This window comes from Mercurialis annua, linkage group LG4 (genome assembly GCF_937616625.2).
Source record: "Mercurialis annua linkage group LG4, ddMerAnnu1.2, whole genome shotgun sequence".
In the NCBI taxonomy this organism is placed as follows: domain Eukaryota; kingdom Viridiplantae; phylum Streptophyta; class Magnoliopsida; order Malpighiales; family Euphorbiaceae; genus Mercurialis; species Mercurialis annua.
The window spans coordinates 28,163,120-28,178,785 of record NC_065573.1 but is presented as its reverse complement, the minus strand read 5'-3'; the positions used below and the strand labels follow the sequence as shown (position 1 = coordinate 28,178,785).

Genomic DNA, 15,666 nt, shown 5'->3' with positions numbered 1-15,666 from the left:
TGCTTGACTGTCATTGTTTTCTTCATGTCAAATTTATGTCGTTCTATTTTGGCCAAACCCTAGGTTTTTGTATTTTTTTTTTCGGAGGTCTTTATACTTCAATTTTGTATTACTTGGTCTCTCTACTTATTTATTTTTCAATTTTTATGTCCTTTTATATGACTGGAGGAAAAAAAATGTAAGTAAAAAAACTAAAAAAAGATTTGAAAATCGAAAAAAAATATAAAGTACAGGGATTTTCAAATGAGTTTAGCCATCTATTTTTTGAAAGATATTATCCCATAAAAAAGTCTATTTTCTAAATGATAACTTACTATAAAGTTTATATAAGTTGCTTGTATCACTTTTTCTTTTCAAAATTGTAAAGTAAATTTTTATTATAATATTTTATTTTTCAAATTTAAATGTTTAGTTTTCATTGATTGGTTTAAAATTTTATAGCTAAATTTGATAAGAGTAACTTAAGGGAAATTTTTATAAAAATTTATAGCAAAATCCATTTTTATGGATTTATTTTGATATGTTTTTAGGGGTGAGATGGTAAAAACAAAATTTGAAGCAGTTAGTGAGAGTGCAAATTTATTTTCATAGTTTGATATGTAACAATTATGTTCCTATATTTATATTTTAATACAAATAAGATCCCTGTACTCTTATGTTATATAAACAAGATTGAGTGAAGGTTCAATTCACCCCCTATATTTGGCACGAAAGATCAAATAAGTCCAACCTTGCAAAACCGGATTAATTCACCCACAACTATGCAAAACCGGATCGGTTTCACCCTTTTGACCAAAAAAGAGAGCGGAATAGCCAAATTTTAAAAATTAATCCTAATTAACTCTAATTAATCTTAATTAAAACACTAATTAATCCTATTTAATTTAAAATTTAATTACTATAAAATTGGGGCCTTTTCTGCCCTTTTCCCTAATTAATTCTAATTACACTTATAATAAATTATAATTATTCAAAATTAACTCTAATTAAACACTTAAAATACTAAATAATCTAATCTAACCTGATTAATTTCTTCTTCTTCTTCTTCTTCTAACCCATCACCTAAATCTCATCCTTCGCCGCCGTCATCACATCATCATCATCGTTTCAACCACCGCTGATCCAACCCTATTGCCGTTTGTTTCCATGGCAGCTGTTTGAATCTTCTATTCAACTGCTTTTTCTTTCTCTCCCAAACCTTCTCCTTCCTCTCACTTCGTTCAAACTCCATTCCATCGACCCTTTCGTTCGAACAATTAATCCTTGTTCATACATTGGTTTCTCCGGGGAGCTTCTTCCTTGCTCTCCAGATATGAACGTGGTTGGTAGTCCTCTTGGTGATGGGATCGGATCGTGTCACGGAAGAGGGCGGCCTCGGAGGAAACGTCCTACCAAGCAATATTGAGATCTTCTACGTCAGTTAGCTGTGAAACTCTCACCGGGCAGAAAATCTTATATTTTAAGAAAAGAAAAAAGCTTCCTGCCTATTTCGGGTTCACTCGGAACTTTGGCAACCACCGACCCATCTGGGTCTGCCGTTGAAAGAGAAGGCAGATCCAGATGGATCTGCCGTCTCTGATGAGGTGGCCGGTGGGAGCGATGGCGGCGGAGTAGCGGCGGCGGCGGGAGACAGGTGGCCGGGAAATTAATAGGGTAAGACTTATTTTTAATGGGTTAACATCACAAAAAGTCCTTGTTTCTTAATTAAAAATTAGTATAGTTTTTAAACTTTTGAAATTATAAAGAAATAATAGGTTTTTGAAAATAATTAAATGTGAATTTTGTAAATAAAATAAATATTAAGGATTATTTAAACTTGTAACCATCTAAAATCACATAAAACCACATAAAACCGGAGAGTGTATTCACTCTTTAGGGTGAGAGTGGAGAAGGGGGTGTTTGTTCCGTTTTTGCATAGTTGTGGGCTAATTTGATCCACTTTTACGAGGTTGGACTTATTTGATCTTTCGTGCCAAGTACAAGGGTTAAATTGAACCTTAGTTTTTATGGCTTTATGTATACTATATATAAAAGTACGGATGGGGAGGGGGGGGGGGCAGACAAATTTACTGAATAATCATTTTTAGTTTATTACGAAATAAAGGTTTTATAGTCATTAACTAATTAATTATTTAATTAATCACTATTATGATTAAAGTCCTAATTAAAATAGATAGCTAAATTATCTACAATTTAGTTTTTAGTATGTAAAAAATAACTAAATTGTCTCCAAATTAGTAGGAATACCTTTCTTTTAGTTTGATTGAACTACAAAATTAAAATACTATATTTAATCAATATATTATTATTTAAATTTCAATCTTATTATTTTTAATGATATTATTAATAAAATTAAATTAATTATTTAATTATGATTATTATAAAACCAAAAGAAGAATAAATTCAGTATAAAAAAAATTTAATAACCGAATATATTATATTTACTTTGTCAATTTTTTTAACTAATTTAATATTAATTATAAATAAAAAATTGATATAATTATAATAAATTTACTAATATGTACATTGACGAGTTACGTTACGAGCCACGTGCATAGCACGTAATGCGAAACTAGTATATGCAAAAAGTATATAATTTATTTAATCAATGATACAAGATGATGATGTATTTTAATTAATTGTTTAAAATATCAAAATTAATAATGAGGCTATAAAATTAAATTAATAAAAAATTATAAACTATTCTAACTAAATCCTTTTTTAAATTAAACATCCTAATTTTTTAACATAATTTAATGATCAATTTATAAAAATAATATAATTTAAATATTACCTATATACTGGAAATGAATTGAGCTATTCTCAAGTAAATAAACTATTCAAAAACAAATTTGTTTTCGAGTTTAATCTCGAGCCGAGCTCGAGCGATCGACTTTAATCTCAAATTGAGCTCGAATACCAATTAAAGAGCCTTGTCTTGCGAGACTAAACCGACCTTCTACATATTTTAGTGCATTAATATGACAATATTTTAATGATTTTTTTAATTGAACTCGAGCTCGAATAGCTCGGACATCGCTCGTACATCGCTCGTACAGTACTCAAACACAATTTGGAGCATTTACGCCATAAAAAAGTAAAAATTTATCGACCCTCATAATCAATTATCCTAAAATTGAAAGATACAAAAAATCAGGATTATTTCAATAATTAGGCGAATGATTTTTTGATATAGAGAAAAAAGGAGAAGGAAAAGAGAAAGGAGCAGTTTTTTTAGGGAGGCTAATAATGATGCTCTCTGTCAATTATTTGTTTTGTTTTTTTGTTTGTATATCTTAGTCTGTATCAAAACCGAATATATTCAGAAGCAGTGTAATTTCTCTGACTGTTTCCAAAAAGTAATACTATTCTGTATGGCACAATTCTAAAACTTTGGGACTCTTTTAATTAGGTTTAATCATAAAAAAAATCCCACATTTTAGTATCTTTTCAATTGCATTCTGACGTTGTAATTTTATCAACTGCACCTTAACTCGCACTTTTAAATTTAAATTCCACCTTTAAAATCAAATAGGACTCTTTTTCACTCGATAAAAATTCATAAAAATTCTTATAAGATACTCGTTTGAATTCTTTTTCATATAAAAACTTAAAAATGGATGATCTATTTTAATTTTTTTTCAAATGGAGAAGAGATCATTTAGTATTTGAGGGTGGAATTGAAAATCAAAAGTATAAGTTAAAGTATAACTAACAAAATTACAACGTGAGGGTGCATTTAAAAAGGGGCTAGAACTAAAAGGTGGGATTATTTTTGGTGATTAAGCCGTTAAATTACTATACTAATCCAAATAGATCCATTTTTTTATTTTTTGCATCATACGCCCACTCACCCGCGCATGTCCTTCAACTTCACTGCTCACCTTTCCTGGTACGGTGTTTCATTTATCTCAATATATATCCACACTGTTCGATCCAAAATCATTTGTTTGATATTTTGTTAATTTGTTGAATAAGAGGGTAGTAATATGAGGGTAGTTCATCTATTTGGCATTGCTTCAATGCCAGTTTTGAAAGTACTGATAGTCACAGCACTTGGCTCTTTTTTAGCTTTGGATGGTGTCAATGTCTTGGGTGCGGATGCAAGGAAGCATATCAATCAAGTTAGTAACTTCTTAGCTTCATCAGTAAGCTTATAATATGTTGGTGGTGACCACAAGGGCTTCAAATGAACTGAGCCAAACTTTGATTAGGCTGGTTTAAAGTTTATAGTCTTCATGAATATACTAGTTTTAATGTATTAAAATAATATATTATATTTGATTTAATACGACTAGCTAGTTCGTGAACTTTTTATCGAATTTCTATACGAGCCGGTTCGTGAATTCTTTATTGAGCTCGTACACGAACAATTAAACGAGCTGAACATCATCATGGTCATGTTTAGCTCGTTTATATAAATGAACATAAAATCAAGCTCGAGAGCGGTTCGTTCATGATACAATCGAACATGAACGAGCTCTTATCGAGCTGAACGCCGAGCTACTCGTTTACAGCCCTGGCGACGACATGTCAAATCTAATTCCTAATTTTGCTGCAGCTTGTTTTTTATGTACTTAATCCAGCTCTAATAGGCGGCAACTTGGCTAAAACAATCACCTTTGAAAGCATTCTACTGCTGTGAGTAGTACTTCTTTATAGTCTCATTTGCATCTCTGTTTGAATCGAATTGAAGAGCAAGTTTATGAATTAATGCAGGTGGTTTATGCCAGTCAATATTCTTATTACCTTTATTGTTGGTTCGGCACTTGGTTGGATACTTATTAAAATCACAGCTACTCCTCAACATTTAAAAGGCCTTGTATTGGGTTGTTGTGCAGCAGGTATCTACTACTTCCTTTCTTTTTAATCGATATCATCTTGTTTGTGTATGAATCAGCAAGCAATTGAGATTTTTATGACAGGAAACATGGGAAATATGCCTTTAATTATCGTTCCAGCACTCTGCAAAGAGACAGGCAGCCCTTTTGGACCACCTCATGTTTGCGAGGCTTACGGATTAGCTTATGCTTCACTTTCTCTGGCGGTATGAACTCATTAAGATCACGATTCATTAATTTACTTTTAGATTTTCCGATGAGCTTAGGAAAAGCAAGAAATTTGTAATGGTTACTGATATTAGACTTTTCTTTTGTGGCTTCAGATAGGTGCTGTTTACTTGTGGTCCTATGTTTATAACATGATGAGAATTTTAGCAAATGGTGATGCTAACATCAAAGACACTCAAGAAATATCAAAAGAAGATCTTCTTCCTTCCAAAGAATGCCCCGATTCTGCTGAGTTTACTATTCCTTTACTGCACCCTGCCACAGAGTCTGATAGAATTGTTCAGGTTCATTTTTCATTTTAGTTTGAATGAATATACAGTCTTTGAGGAAATGTTCTGATTTTATTTTTCAATTTGTAGAGTTTGTCATGGAGACAATTGTGGGATAAGATCAAACAATGCATAGGGATGATCTCAAAAAAACTTAATCTCAAGGCCATATTTGCACCCTCAACTACAGGAGCGGTACTATCTACTCCCTCCCCATTATATACTTAATTAAGATTGTATAGCACATAATTTATGAGTACCAACTCTGTACTGACATTTAAATTAAAAATCATGTTGCATTGAATGAGTTAGATTGTGGGATTTATCGTCGGAGCAGTCCCTCAAATTCGGAATTTGTTGGTTGGTGCTAATGCTCCTCTTCACGTACTTGAAGACTCAGCCTCTTTTGTTGGGTATTACACAGAATTTAAGCTATACAGTACTAAGCAAGCACAAAGCAAGTATGTTTCTTCATTCATTCTGTGTATTTTCTTGCAGGGATGCAGCAATCCCAATTGTGACACTCATAGTCGGAGGAAACCTTCTTAAAGGTAGGTAGATACAAATTGAATCTTCGGTTAGTAAGTTCAATATAATCTTTGATGGTGGTAATTCATGCAGGTCTAAAGGTGTCAGGAGTTCGGTTATCGCTGATATTAGGAATACTAGCAGTTCGGTATGTGTTGCTTCCTCTGGTAGGGATTGTGACTGTTAAAAATGCAGTTCGGTTTGGTCTTGTGAGTTCGACGGATCCATTATACCAGTTTATCCTTTTGCTGCAATTTGCTGTTCCACCAGCAATGAACATTGGTACAATGACCCAATTGTTTGGGACTGGACAGAATGAATGTTCTGTGATACTGCTGTGGACGTATGGTTTGGCGTCGGTTTCTCTTACGCTATGGTCAACTCTTTTCTTGTGGATGGTCACATAATCTGACACCAATTCAACTTGTATCATAACTTGAGAATTACAAGACATGAAGTAGCAACACATTTTGTATTTGTGTAAAATTTACGAGCAGCATTATGAGCTGCAGAAGAGAAGTCTCTTAGCTCACAAAGAGAGTTCCTTGCAGAGTCAGAAGAGTGGCATTCGCAGCTGCTATTTGTTTTCTTTTTTGGAAGAGCAGAAACTAGAAAGTTTTGGTTTCTGATACTGTGTTCAAATGGGGCTAATAATCCGCCATGGCCCCTGACTTTTGGGGTAACTTACAACAAACCTCCTGATCCTTAAAAACGATAGGTAAACCCCTTGATTTTTGTGGCGGCGCTCGCTAAACTCCCTGAGTGTAAAAATTGGCGATTTTAAAAAACAAATGCTGACGTGGCGGCGAGTTTTTTGTGTCAAACAACAAAAATTTGTCCCCATGTCAGTCAGCTGACACCTCATCACAAATTCAAAAATACCAATGTATGAGGATTTGATATATGTCTTCTATGTAAATTTGGCGGACCATAATGTCTAAATTACTCTTTAAAGATATATTTAATAAAATAGTCAAAACTAAAGATATAAAAAAGCATTTTGTGGGTTTATATGTAAATAATTACAAGCTGTCAATTTTTTTTATATAATAACAAAATGCAACATGTTTGATATTAGCTACGGAGATTCTGTTATCGAATTGGATCTAAGGATATTTTGGATTTGAAGAATCCGGGAAGGGTCAGTGGTGATGTCTTGTTTGAAGATTGTTCTGATTTATCAAAACAATTTACTAATTTATCCTTTTCAAGGTGATTGGAATCGTACTGCGTCTATTCCTGTGCAAAATACTCATTCCTAGTCAGATTGAATATTTTACGTCTGTAATTGTCTTATACAATTCGTAATGAAATTATTGTTGAGATTTAAAAAAATTAAAAAAATTAATTAACTTTTTATTTTACATAAGTAAATTAATTAATAAATTTTTAATAAATTTTAAAAGTATGTATTTGATATTTGTTTTTAATTTTAATAAACCGAATAACATTTTCAAAAAAAGGGACCGAGTGACTTATTAGGCACCTCTCTAAGTTATTGTTATTCGGCCAAGCAAAATTTTGTCTCCCAAAATAAAGTTTTGTTTCCCTAAATAAAATTTTTGATTCCGCTATTAATATGAGCATCTCCAAGTTTTTTAAAATTGTCATACTCTCTATTTTAGAGAGTTTGATAATAAAATAAATCTCCCACAAACTCTTTATTCTTTAAATTTAGAGTAGAGAGTGACGATGGCTCTCTACATATAGAGAGCCATCTTCACTCTCTACTTCATTTCTTAAGAATAAACTTTCAAAATTGAAAAAATAAATTAGTTATTTTATTTTAAAATATAATATGTGTGTTTTTAATATTTAAACTGAATAAATAAATAGGTTAAAAATAAAAATAAATTTATATTATCAATATTTAATATTTATATTATTATTTATTAAAAAATAAATTTAAAAAGTTAATGTTAGAGAATCCATTAATATTAATATTTAATATATTTATTATTAATTACAAAAATAAAAAAAACTATATTTAGAGAGATCATTGGAGTGAAATTAAAAATATCACTCTTTATATTAAAAATATTTTTTATTTTACTAAAAATGCTACTATTTAAAATAAAGAGCACCATTGGATATGTTGTGAAATACAAAATGAACTCCATGCATGCAGTACAAAAAAAAAGAGAATTAAATGTGGTTTAAGGACTTAGGAGGAGTAAAAAGAGGTGGCAACCCAACTAATTAACAAAGCGGATCGGAGGAATCGGAGAGGAGAGAATCTGTTGAGATTTTTTTCTTTTTTCTTTTTAGCAACTGAAACGTTATTTGATTTAACAAAATGAAAATACTAGTTAGTTTGTTTTGGGATGGTTGTTATAAAAAATGCAGTCATCCTATTCCACAATGAATCTCAATATATTTGTGTAACATTTTTTTTTAGCTCTAAATCTGCATTTGTGATTGAAACCCCATTATTCAACTGCCACTAACCAAACTGAAAACAAATGATCTAATACAAATTAGTTTGAGTTGGATTATCTTAAATTTCTGAGTTATATTAATTTCTTCAAGGCACCGTTTGGATTGAGGGTTTTTAAAATCCATGGATTTTAACAAAATCGATAGATTCTAAATCAATGGAATTTAAATCCATAGATTTTAAAATTCCATCGTTTGGATTGAAAATAAAATCAATGGTTTTTAACATTATTTATAGAAAAAAATAAATAGTATAACAATCCATCATTCATAAAAAAATGGTGGATTTGGACTTTCCCACCTAGTAGGTGGGAAATCAAAACCCTCAAAAATGATGGATTGTAGAAAATGAGGGAATTTATAAATCTATGGATTCTATTAATTTTTTTTGAGGCAAACAATGGATTTTGTCCAAATACATTGATTGTTTAAAATCCATCGTTTAGAATCCATCAATCCAAACGGTGCCCAAGTGTTTTTGCATGCCATACTTTTCTGCATTATTTACGTTCGGTTAGTCTAATTTACTTTATTTTCTTGCATCTCTATTCTGTGCTGTCTCTTGCGTTCTAATCTTTCTCATTTTTATTTATGTGTAATCTACACAGTTGGTCATTCAGTGGAGACACAAGTAATGCATGACTAAATTAATTATTTCATTAATATAAGATTAATTTAACTAATTTTCTTGCATCATATAATGTTTATTGTTGTTTTTGGTTATGAAATTAATCATTAATTTAACTAATATTTTTCTGTTAATTCATTTTGAGTTTGGTTTCATTTTTTTCAGGAGAGGAGAGTGATATTAATAGAGAGTTCTATGGGGGTTTTGGATTTGTTTGTTGCTTCAGTGATACCAGTTGTAAAAGTTCTTCTGATCACAGCTCTTGGCTCATTTCTAGCCATTGATTTTGTAGATATATTGGGACTGGATGCACGAAAACATTTGAACAATGTAACTATTTTTCTTTCAATACAATTTAATTTAGAAATATAATATAAAATTAATATGATTTATTACTATTGTGTTTCAGGTTGTGTTTTTTGTGTTCAATCCAGCACTTGTTGGTAGTAACATTGCTAAATATATTACACTCCGAAGCATGGCCGTTTTGTGAGTTATCATATATTTCGTAGCAGATTTTATGCAATTTGGAATTTTATTTTCCTATGAATATGTACGCGCAGGTGGTTCATGCCGCTCAATATTTTGATAACATTTATAATCGGCTCAATTCTGGGTTGGTTACTTATAAGAAGCAGCAGAGCTCCTCATGAGCTGTGGGGTCTTGTGTTGGGATGCTGCTCTGCAGGTAATTGATACAATATATTTACAAATTGGTGGCGGTGTCTTTCGAGTAATGTGTTTGTTTTGTGTGAGCAGGAAATTTGGGGAACTTGCCAATGATAATAATCCCTGCTGTATGTAAAGAAAAAGGGAGTCCATTTGGTGATGTTGATATTTGCTATACACATGGACTTGCATACGCTTCACTCTCTATGGCGGTATGACCTTTTCGTTCTATTTTTCGAGTTTTAATACCTTAATTCTTGAGTTTATTATCAAACTTGTTTATTTCAGATTGGATCTATCTACATGTGGTCTTATGTTTACAACATTGTGCGTTTCTACTCTACCAACGGCTCATCTGCTGGGGCCAAACTGCTTCCTTTGAATGATATGGATCAGTTTGAAGTAGATTCTACACTGCCTCAGGTTTCGTCTTGTTTTTGCTGCGAATCTCGCTCCACTGCATGCCTTCAGTAACTCACTCTATCAATATTTTGTGCCAGATATCGGTTATGGACAGGATAAAGCAGGGTTTCAGAATGGTTACAAAGTTCAACATAAGGACTTTATTTGCACCTTCAACTGCTGGAGCGGTATGCTAATCTAGTTTAGTTTCAGCAAAATATATTTATCAACCAGCAACTATAGCTCCATTGTCAGATATATAATAATTTGAAATTTTGTCAGTTTGTACACATGGATGTATAATATTGCGCAATGTCATCTGTAAACAAGTTTCAAAGTGGTAAAATTTCAAAATTATAATATATTTAACAAACGAGCGATAGTTATGGGTAGATAAATATATTTTACCTTTAGTTATTGAGAAATTTAGACAGAGAGCTGAGGCATAATCGACAGGTGGTTGGATTTAGTATTGGTACGATCCCGCAGTTACGGAAGGCTCTAATTGGTGAGAATGCTCCTCTTCACGTGCTTCCAGATTGTGCATCTTTGGTTGGGTGAGTATAATGCCTATAACAGGACTGCTTTCAGTTGGCTCTACTATTCAGTCAGTTTTGTTGTGTGTGCAGAGATGCTGCAATCCCAGCAATCACTTTGGTTGTAGGGGCCAATCTCCTTAAAGGTAATCAATCTGCTAATTATACATCTCTCAACATTTCTATATCACCCTTAACTATAATGTGTATGCAGGTCTGAAAGGGTCTGCGGTGCAGCCTCAGATTATTATGGGGATCGTTGTGGTTAGGTACATTATACTGCCGATTTGCGGGGTAGTAATCGTTAAATCTGCAGTGCAGTTGGGGTGGGTGGGGTCTGATCCGCTCTATCAATTTATTCTTCTGCTTCAGTTTGCTCTTCCTCCAGCAATGAACATAGGTGTGATGCAAATTACAATACAATGTATGAAATTTGAGATGTTGAAATGAGAATACAATTTGAATTCTTCTGCAGGTATGATGACACAGTTATTTGGAGCAGGTGAGACTGAATGCTCTGTGATTCTGCTATGGAGTTATGCTGTAGCTACTCTTTCATTAACACTCTGGTCAACCTTCTTCATGTGGCTCGTCGGATAGCCAACTTCGGTAATGATACACGCCACTCAGGGTCAACCCTCTTCATGTGGCTCGTCGGATAGCCAACTTCACTAATGATACACACTACTCGGTTTTCTCAAAATATTCGGAGTTCGAGATCCAAAATTATGGATGAGGATTTTGCAGGTCAGAAATTCGGGATGTGTGATTGTGATTCGGGGTTCGAAGGTCGGAAATTCAAATCTATGATTGGGGTTTAGGGTTCGAAGGTCGGAAATTCAGAATCCGAGGTTGGAGTTTGAATTAGGATTTAGAGGTTGGAGTTTGAATTAGGGTTAGAGGATGTACATTTAGTTCAAACAAAACAAAATACACTATTTTTTATTCTTCGACAAATCAAACCAACAAAAACTATAAAAAAACAAAAAGAGAAGTCAAATTAAATCAAATCGAACCGATTGATTGATTGATTGAATGAATTTATTTTGCTCTCGCTCCCATACATGCATATCCTGTTTCTACCAGACTCCTAACAACAGCGCCACTAACGGCGGGCTTATTGACTATTTTTCACATTTTATTACCCTATTCATATTTGTAACGTTAAAAAAAATGAAATGGGAAAGATTACAACTAAATTAAATAAAGTTTTACATAATCTCCAGTGTAAGGTCTGAATGGCCAACTCTTGCTTTATGCCTTTCGAAGAGATCTTTAAGTGCTGCAACGAATTGACTGTGCACTTCCCCTACCTGCAAAATCAATAAAGTATTGCCAAAACATATTATATATTAACACGGGATCAAACACTTATTAGCATAAAATTTCATTATATCGTTTTCTTTTTGACGAAAATTTCATTATAATTTGATCATTCTATTACAATAAACCACAGATTGTAGCAGAGCATGCACCTCTTCCATGGTAGGCTGCGGATTTTGCTTCACCTCAATTGGTCTACCAACAACAACATGCACTGGATGCGCAAAAGGTAAAGGAGATCTGAAAAGAGACAAATCATTACCATGTACAAAAAAAACATAATTAACTAACATCTTAATTTTTACTTCAAATGAATCCTTAAGTAATAAAGACATCATATTGTCTACTTGTTTCGTGAGAAATTGAAGTGACACTGCGGAATAAAGTGGAAATACATTACACCAAACTGTCTTTGCACTTTCTCCATATCTAAATTTACCCGAAAACTCCCCAAAACACAATTGGGGTGAACTTAACAGCTCTAGCAAGCTTCATGAAGAACTTCCCATTAGGTTTCCACCACTTGTAGATGTTTGACTGCAGCAAGGGCAAGAAACCCGTAGATTAAATTTTTGGTGATCCGCATATTATACTTGGTTAAAAAGCAGCAATTCACAGAATAAATTATTAAAAAAAAAAACTATAGCGATCTTAACATTGAGGCAAACTATCAGAATTACGGTGACCATAATGCCATTCAACAGTCAAGTAAAATATTAATGAAGTAACAGCAATTAAGGACTCTCCAGGAAGGTGGGCACATTTGTACGCAAAGAGGCTGTTTCCACACCTCGAACGGGTAACCTAAAAGTGACCATTGGAGGAGTTTTACCATGGAGCCTCAAGTAACGACATAATAACTAGGTATGATGAAAAGATGTAAAGAACGAGTACCTGACCGAAGGAGAAAACTGGAACCAAGGGTTTCCCCATCTCTATAGCTAATTTAATAAATCCTCGTCTTGTATTAAGGAAAGCAATCTGCAAAGCAAGCAACATGAAGGATAAACAACCAAACAAGCTAAGTAATTATCTTGGGCAACATTTATCGCCTTTCAACATTATTTTAGAGTAAAAGCCATAAAAGGAAAGAATGGAAGGAAGAGATAGACCTCAGAGCCCTGCCTCATATTAAATGTCTCTTGGACTCCACCAGGAATGAGAATGCAACTATAACCAGATGCCAGGAGGGAAGTGAAATTTTTCTTTGTTGCTGGTGTAAGACCACACCATGTCCAGATATGTCTTAAAAATGGTGTGTAGAATACCTAATCATTTATTCAAAGCAACAAAAAAAGGCCGAGAAATTGAAATGGATCCATCAACATTGAAGGATAGGATACAATGTGTTAATATTAAGGGCAGAACATCTTACAGCGCTACTTGCTAACACTTTAATTTTAGGGAGAGGCATGAAACCCAAATGGTCTGAAAGTATGCAAACCCCGAGAGGAAAAACAGAATGTGGCTCATAACCAAAAACTGCACGAGGAAGAATAATTGTGTTACTTGCACCAAAATAATATAACAGAGAAAGAAATCAAGAGTAACCATCAATATAACTATAACAGATAAGAACGCAATCTGTATAAAACAATCGCAAACTACAAAACTGCCTTGTGAATAAGAAGATAAAAAGCAATTTAGGAAGGCAGCAGATATGTAATAGGTAGGGCCGTAAATGAACCGATCTGCTCGCTAAGAGCTGCTCAACTCGACCTCGTTCGTTAGTCTGTCTAAATGAACGAGCTCAAACTCTAATATACATTCACTTATTTAAACAAGCTGAACTTAAACTTAATAGTTTCGGCTCATTCACATTCACAGACCACTCATACATGAGTTCGGGAGCTGCTCGATAATGAGCGCACAAACAGGCTCGTATATGAGCTCAATTTCAAACTGTGTGCTGCCTCGTACATGAGCTTAATCAAGAGCTCTTAAACTGACTCGTATGGTATATAAGTAAACTGATATAGTTTTGATTAATAAAAACGTAAGTTCTAGTTAATTTAACAAGCTTGATTCATTAAAATTATAAAGGAGCCGATCCCAAGCCGAACATCAAAGAACCAAGGTCAAGCTAGCTCAACACTGGAGCCGAACATAAACACCTCATTCATATACGAGTTGAATATGAACACTCGAAAATTGGGCTGGATTCGGTTTCCGATGAAGCAAAGTAATGAATGTAATATAGAATTCAGATTGCAAAAATATTGAACATGTAAGTTAAATAAAAAGAAGAAGAAGCAAACCATAAGCGCGATGAGGAAGAAAAGCGGACATGTCCTCGACATGGAGAGTGATAGGAAAATGACTGCAAGAATGTCTGCATACGTACCTGCCAACCAGATTATCAGAATTAACTTCCATTACTCATTCATTCATACATAATTACATCAATGAGAAGAATAAGAAACCTACCTGCAGATACGGCGGCCTAATGGGCTGTTTTGGTTGATCGGAATGAGCATTAACACCACCAGCAATCCAACAACCGCAAGGAAATTGGGGAAGGAGAGGAAGAGGAATGAGAAGAGGAGCAAGTAGATGATGAAATGGATGGAACCAATCCACATAGCCAGTGACAGAATTGCGTAAAACATGTTGGTCGGGTACACTTGTCTTGAGTTTATTACCGTTATACCCTCCTCCTGCTTCTTCTTCTCCTCCTCCATTTCTTCTATCTTCTTCCGCTGCCGAGTGGTGCAACTTTTTGCCGATTCTATACTAACTCGGTCTTAAACTCGGCTGTTTTGTTTTGTGTTTGAGTTTTTGTAGTTCATTTGGAATTTGTTCGATGATTCTTATGGCCTTTCTGTTGGGTTTGGTGAACTCAGTGAGAGTGAATAGGTGAGTTGAGAAACAAAAATATTTGCAGAGAGTAGCGGTGATGGTGGGCCAGGAAGGATACAGCTTCTGTATAATTCTGTGGCTTTCTATCTTTTACGCGAAACGTCCAAAATTACCCCTAAATGTTAGCGCCGCATTGAACTTATGAACTCAAGAGCATTTCAATTTCAAATTGAGTTATAAAATGGGCTTTTTACACAAACAACCTACTTTGCCCACTTTATAACTTTTATACGGGTGCAGGTTTGAGTTTTCTAAACTACCATGTGCGGACTGAATTATAACTTTTATACGGACTCTATATATCAAACCCTAACAGCATACAAATCATAATTTCATTTATTTTCTCTCTCCTCATCATTCAATTCTCTCTTCCTCTCAGTTCTTCCTCTCTCTTTTTTACCGTTCGCCGTCTTCCGCTGAGTCGTCCTCTGTTCCTCCGCTCCTCCGTCATCGTTCTCATCACCGTCTCCGTTGTCATCTTCGTCAACGCCATCATCTCCTCGGCTCATCGTCGTCATCTATTTGATTTCAGATCTATAATTTATTAATTTTTCTTCTTCTTCTTCTTCTTTTTTATTTTCAGATCTACAATTTTTTTACTGTTTTTTCACCATTAAACATGTATAGAGATTATATTTTAAGAATATTATACTAATTTCATGTTATGTAATATAAATTTATGGTTATATGGAATAAATTTTTGTTATTTCTGCATTTTTGTGTTTGGTTGTATTTCTGTGTTTTTTATTCTGCAGTTCGATTTATTGATGATGGTTGATTGCTGAAATATTATAATATTACAGTATTGTTGATTTTATGTTGATTTTGTATTGATAATTAGTTGGTATTTCCTTAATTTTAACATTGAAAAAATTTATTCTAAAAAAACATTAGCAAATTAGATAATTTTGTGCGTGAAATAACTAAAAAAAACAAAATCTAAATGA

At 33.5% G+C, this 15,666-nt stretch overlaps 3 protein-coding genes across 4 annotated transcripts; 2 read left to right on the top strand and 1 right to left on the bottom strand.

Moving 5' to 3' along the window:
* The first annotated feature begins 3,826 nt into the window (after positions 1-3,826).
* Positions 3,827-6,319, top strand: LOC126677816 (protein PIN-LIKES 3-like). The gene is made up of 10 exons (XM_056105458.1): positions 3,827-3,892; positions 3,979-4,124; positions 4,562-4,641; positions 4,720-4,844; positions 4,926-5,047; positions 5,165-5,353; positions 5,429-5,533; positions 5,651-5,751; positions 5,837-5,889; positions 5,960-6,319. Exons 2-10 carry the CDS (start codon positions 3,990-3,992, stop codon positions 6,271-6,273), a joined length of 1,224 nt encoding a protein of 407 aa, XP_055961433.1. The 5' UTR covers positions 3,827-3,892; positions 3,979-3,989; the 3' UTR covers positions 6,274-6,319.
* A 2,662-nt stretch (positions 6,320-8,981) lies between these two features.
* Positions 8,982-11,577, top strand: LOC126678175 (protein PIN-LIKES 1-like). 2 transcript variants are annotated; one of them, XM_050373067.2, is made up of 10 exons: positions 8,982-9,260; positions 9,340-9,419; positions 9,494-9,618; positions 9,690-9,811; positions 9,888-10,022; positions 10,100-10,189; positions 10,458-10,558; positions 10,631-10,683; positions 10,752-10,908; positions 11,013-11,577. In XM_050373067.2, exons 1-10 carry the CDS (start codon positions 9,126-9,128, stop codon positions 11,041-11,043), a joined length of 1,029 nt encoding a protein of 342 aa, XP_050229024.1. In that variant the 5' UTR covers positions 8,982-9,125; the 3' UTR covers positions 11,044-11,577. The 2 variants fall into 2 exon arrangements, with proteins under 2 accessions (XP_050229024.1, XP_050229023.1); XM_050373066.2 differs by having other exon boundaries at positions 8,984-9,260; positions 10,752-10,937.
* On the bottom strand, positions 11,538-14,860 carry LOC126678176 (diacylglycerol O-acyltransferase 2). Its single transcript, XM_050373068.2, has 8 exons — positions 14,288-14,860; positions 14,119-14,204; positions 13,236-13,342; positions 12,973-13,128; positions 12,755-12,841; positions 12,300-12,397; positions 12,013-12,100; positions 11,538-11,850 (listed from the first exon to the last, which is right to left on the bottom strand). The coding sequence occupies exons 1-8, from the start codon at positions 14,539-14,541 to the stop codon at positions 11,749-11,751; spliced, it is 978 nt and encodes a 325-aa protein (XP_050229025.1). The 5' UTR covers positions 14,542-14,860; the 3' UTR covers positions 11,538-11,748.
* Between the last annotated feature and the right edge of the window lie 806 nt (positions 14,861-15,666).

What these genes read in the sequence shown, in the direction of transcription:
- LOC126677816 (XM_056105458.1), top strand. Translation starts at nt 3,990, where the DNA reads ATGAGGGTAGTTCATCTATTTGGCATTGCTTCAATGCCAGTTTTGAAA. An exon ending in ATTGGGTTGTTGTGCAGCAG is followed by an intron (nt 4,845 to 4,925) that starts GTATCTACTACT and finishes TTTTTATGACAG; the next exon opens with GAAACATGGGAAATATGCCT. An exon ending in GACTCAGCCTCTTTTGTTGG is followed by an intron (nt 5,752 to 5,836) that starts GTATTACACAGA and finishes ATTTTCTTGCAG; the next exon opens with GGATGCAGCAATCCCAATTG.
- LOC126678175 (XM_050373066.2), top strand. Translation starts at nt 9,126, where the DNA reads ATGGGGGTTTTGGATTTGTTTGTTGCTTCAGTGATACCAGTTGTAAAA. An exon ending in CACCTTCAACTGCTGGAGCG is followed by an intron (nt 10,190 to 10,457) that starts GTATGCTAATCT and finishes CATAATCGACAG; the next exon opens with GTGGTTGGATTTAGTATTGG. An exon ending in TCCTCCAGCAATGAACATAG is followed by an intron (nt 10,938 to 11,012) that starts GTGTGATGCAAA and finishes ATTCTTCTGCAG; the next exon opens with GTATGATGACACAGTTATTT.
- LOC126678176 (XM_050373068.2), bottom strand. Translation starts at nt 14,541, where the DNA reads ATGGAGGAGGAGAAGAAGAAGCAGGAGGAGGGTATAACGGTAATAAAC. An exon ending in TCTTCCTCATCGCGCTTATG is followed by an intron (nt 13,343 to 14,118) that starts GTTTGCTTCTTC and finishes TTCCTCGTGCAG; the next exon opens with TTTTTGGTTATGAGCCACAT. An exon ending in CGCAGCCTACCATGGAAGAG is followed by an intron (nt 11,851 to 12,012) that starts GTGCATGCTCTG and finishes TTGATTTTGCAG; the next exon opens with GTAGGGGAAGTGCACAGTCA.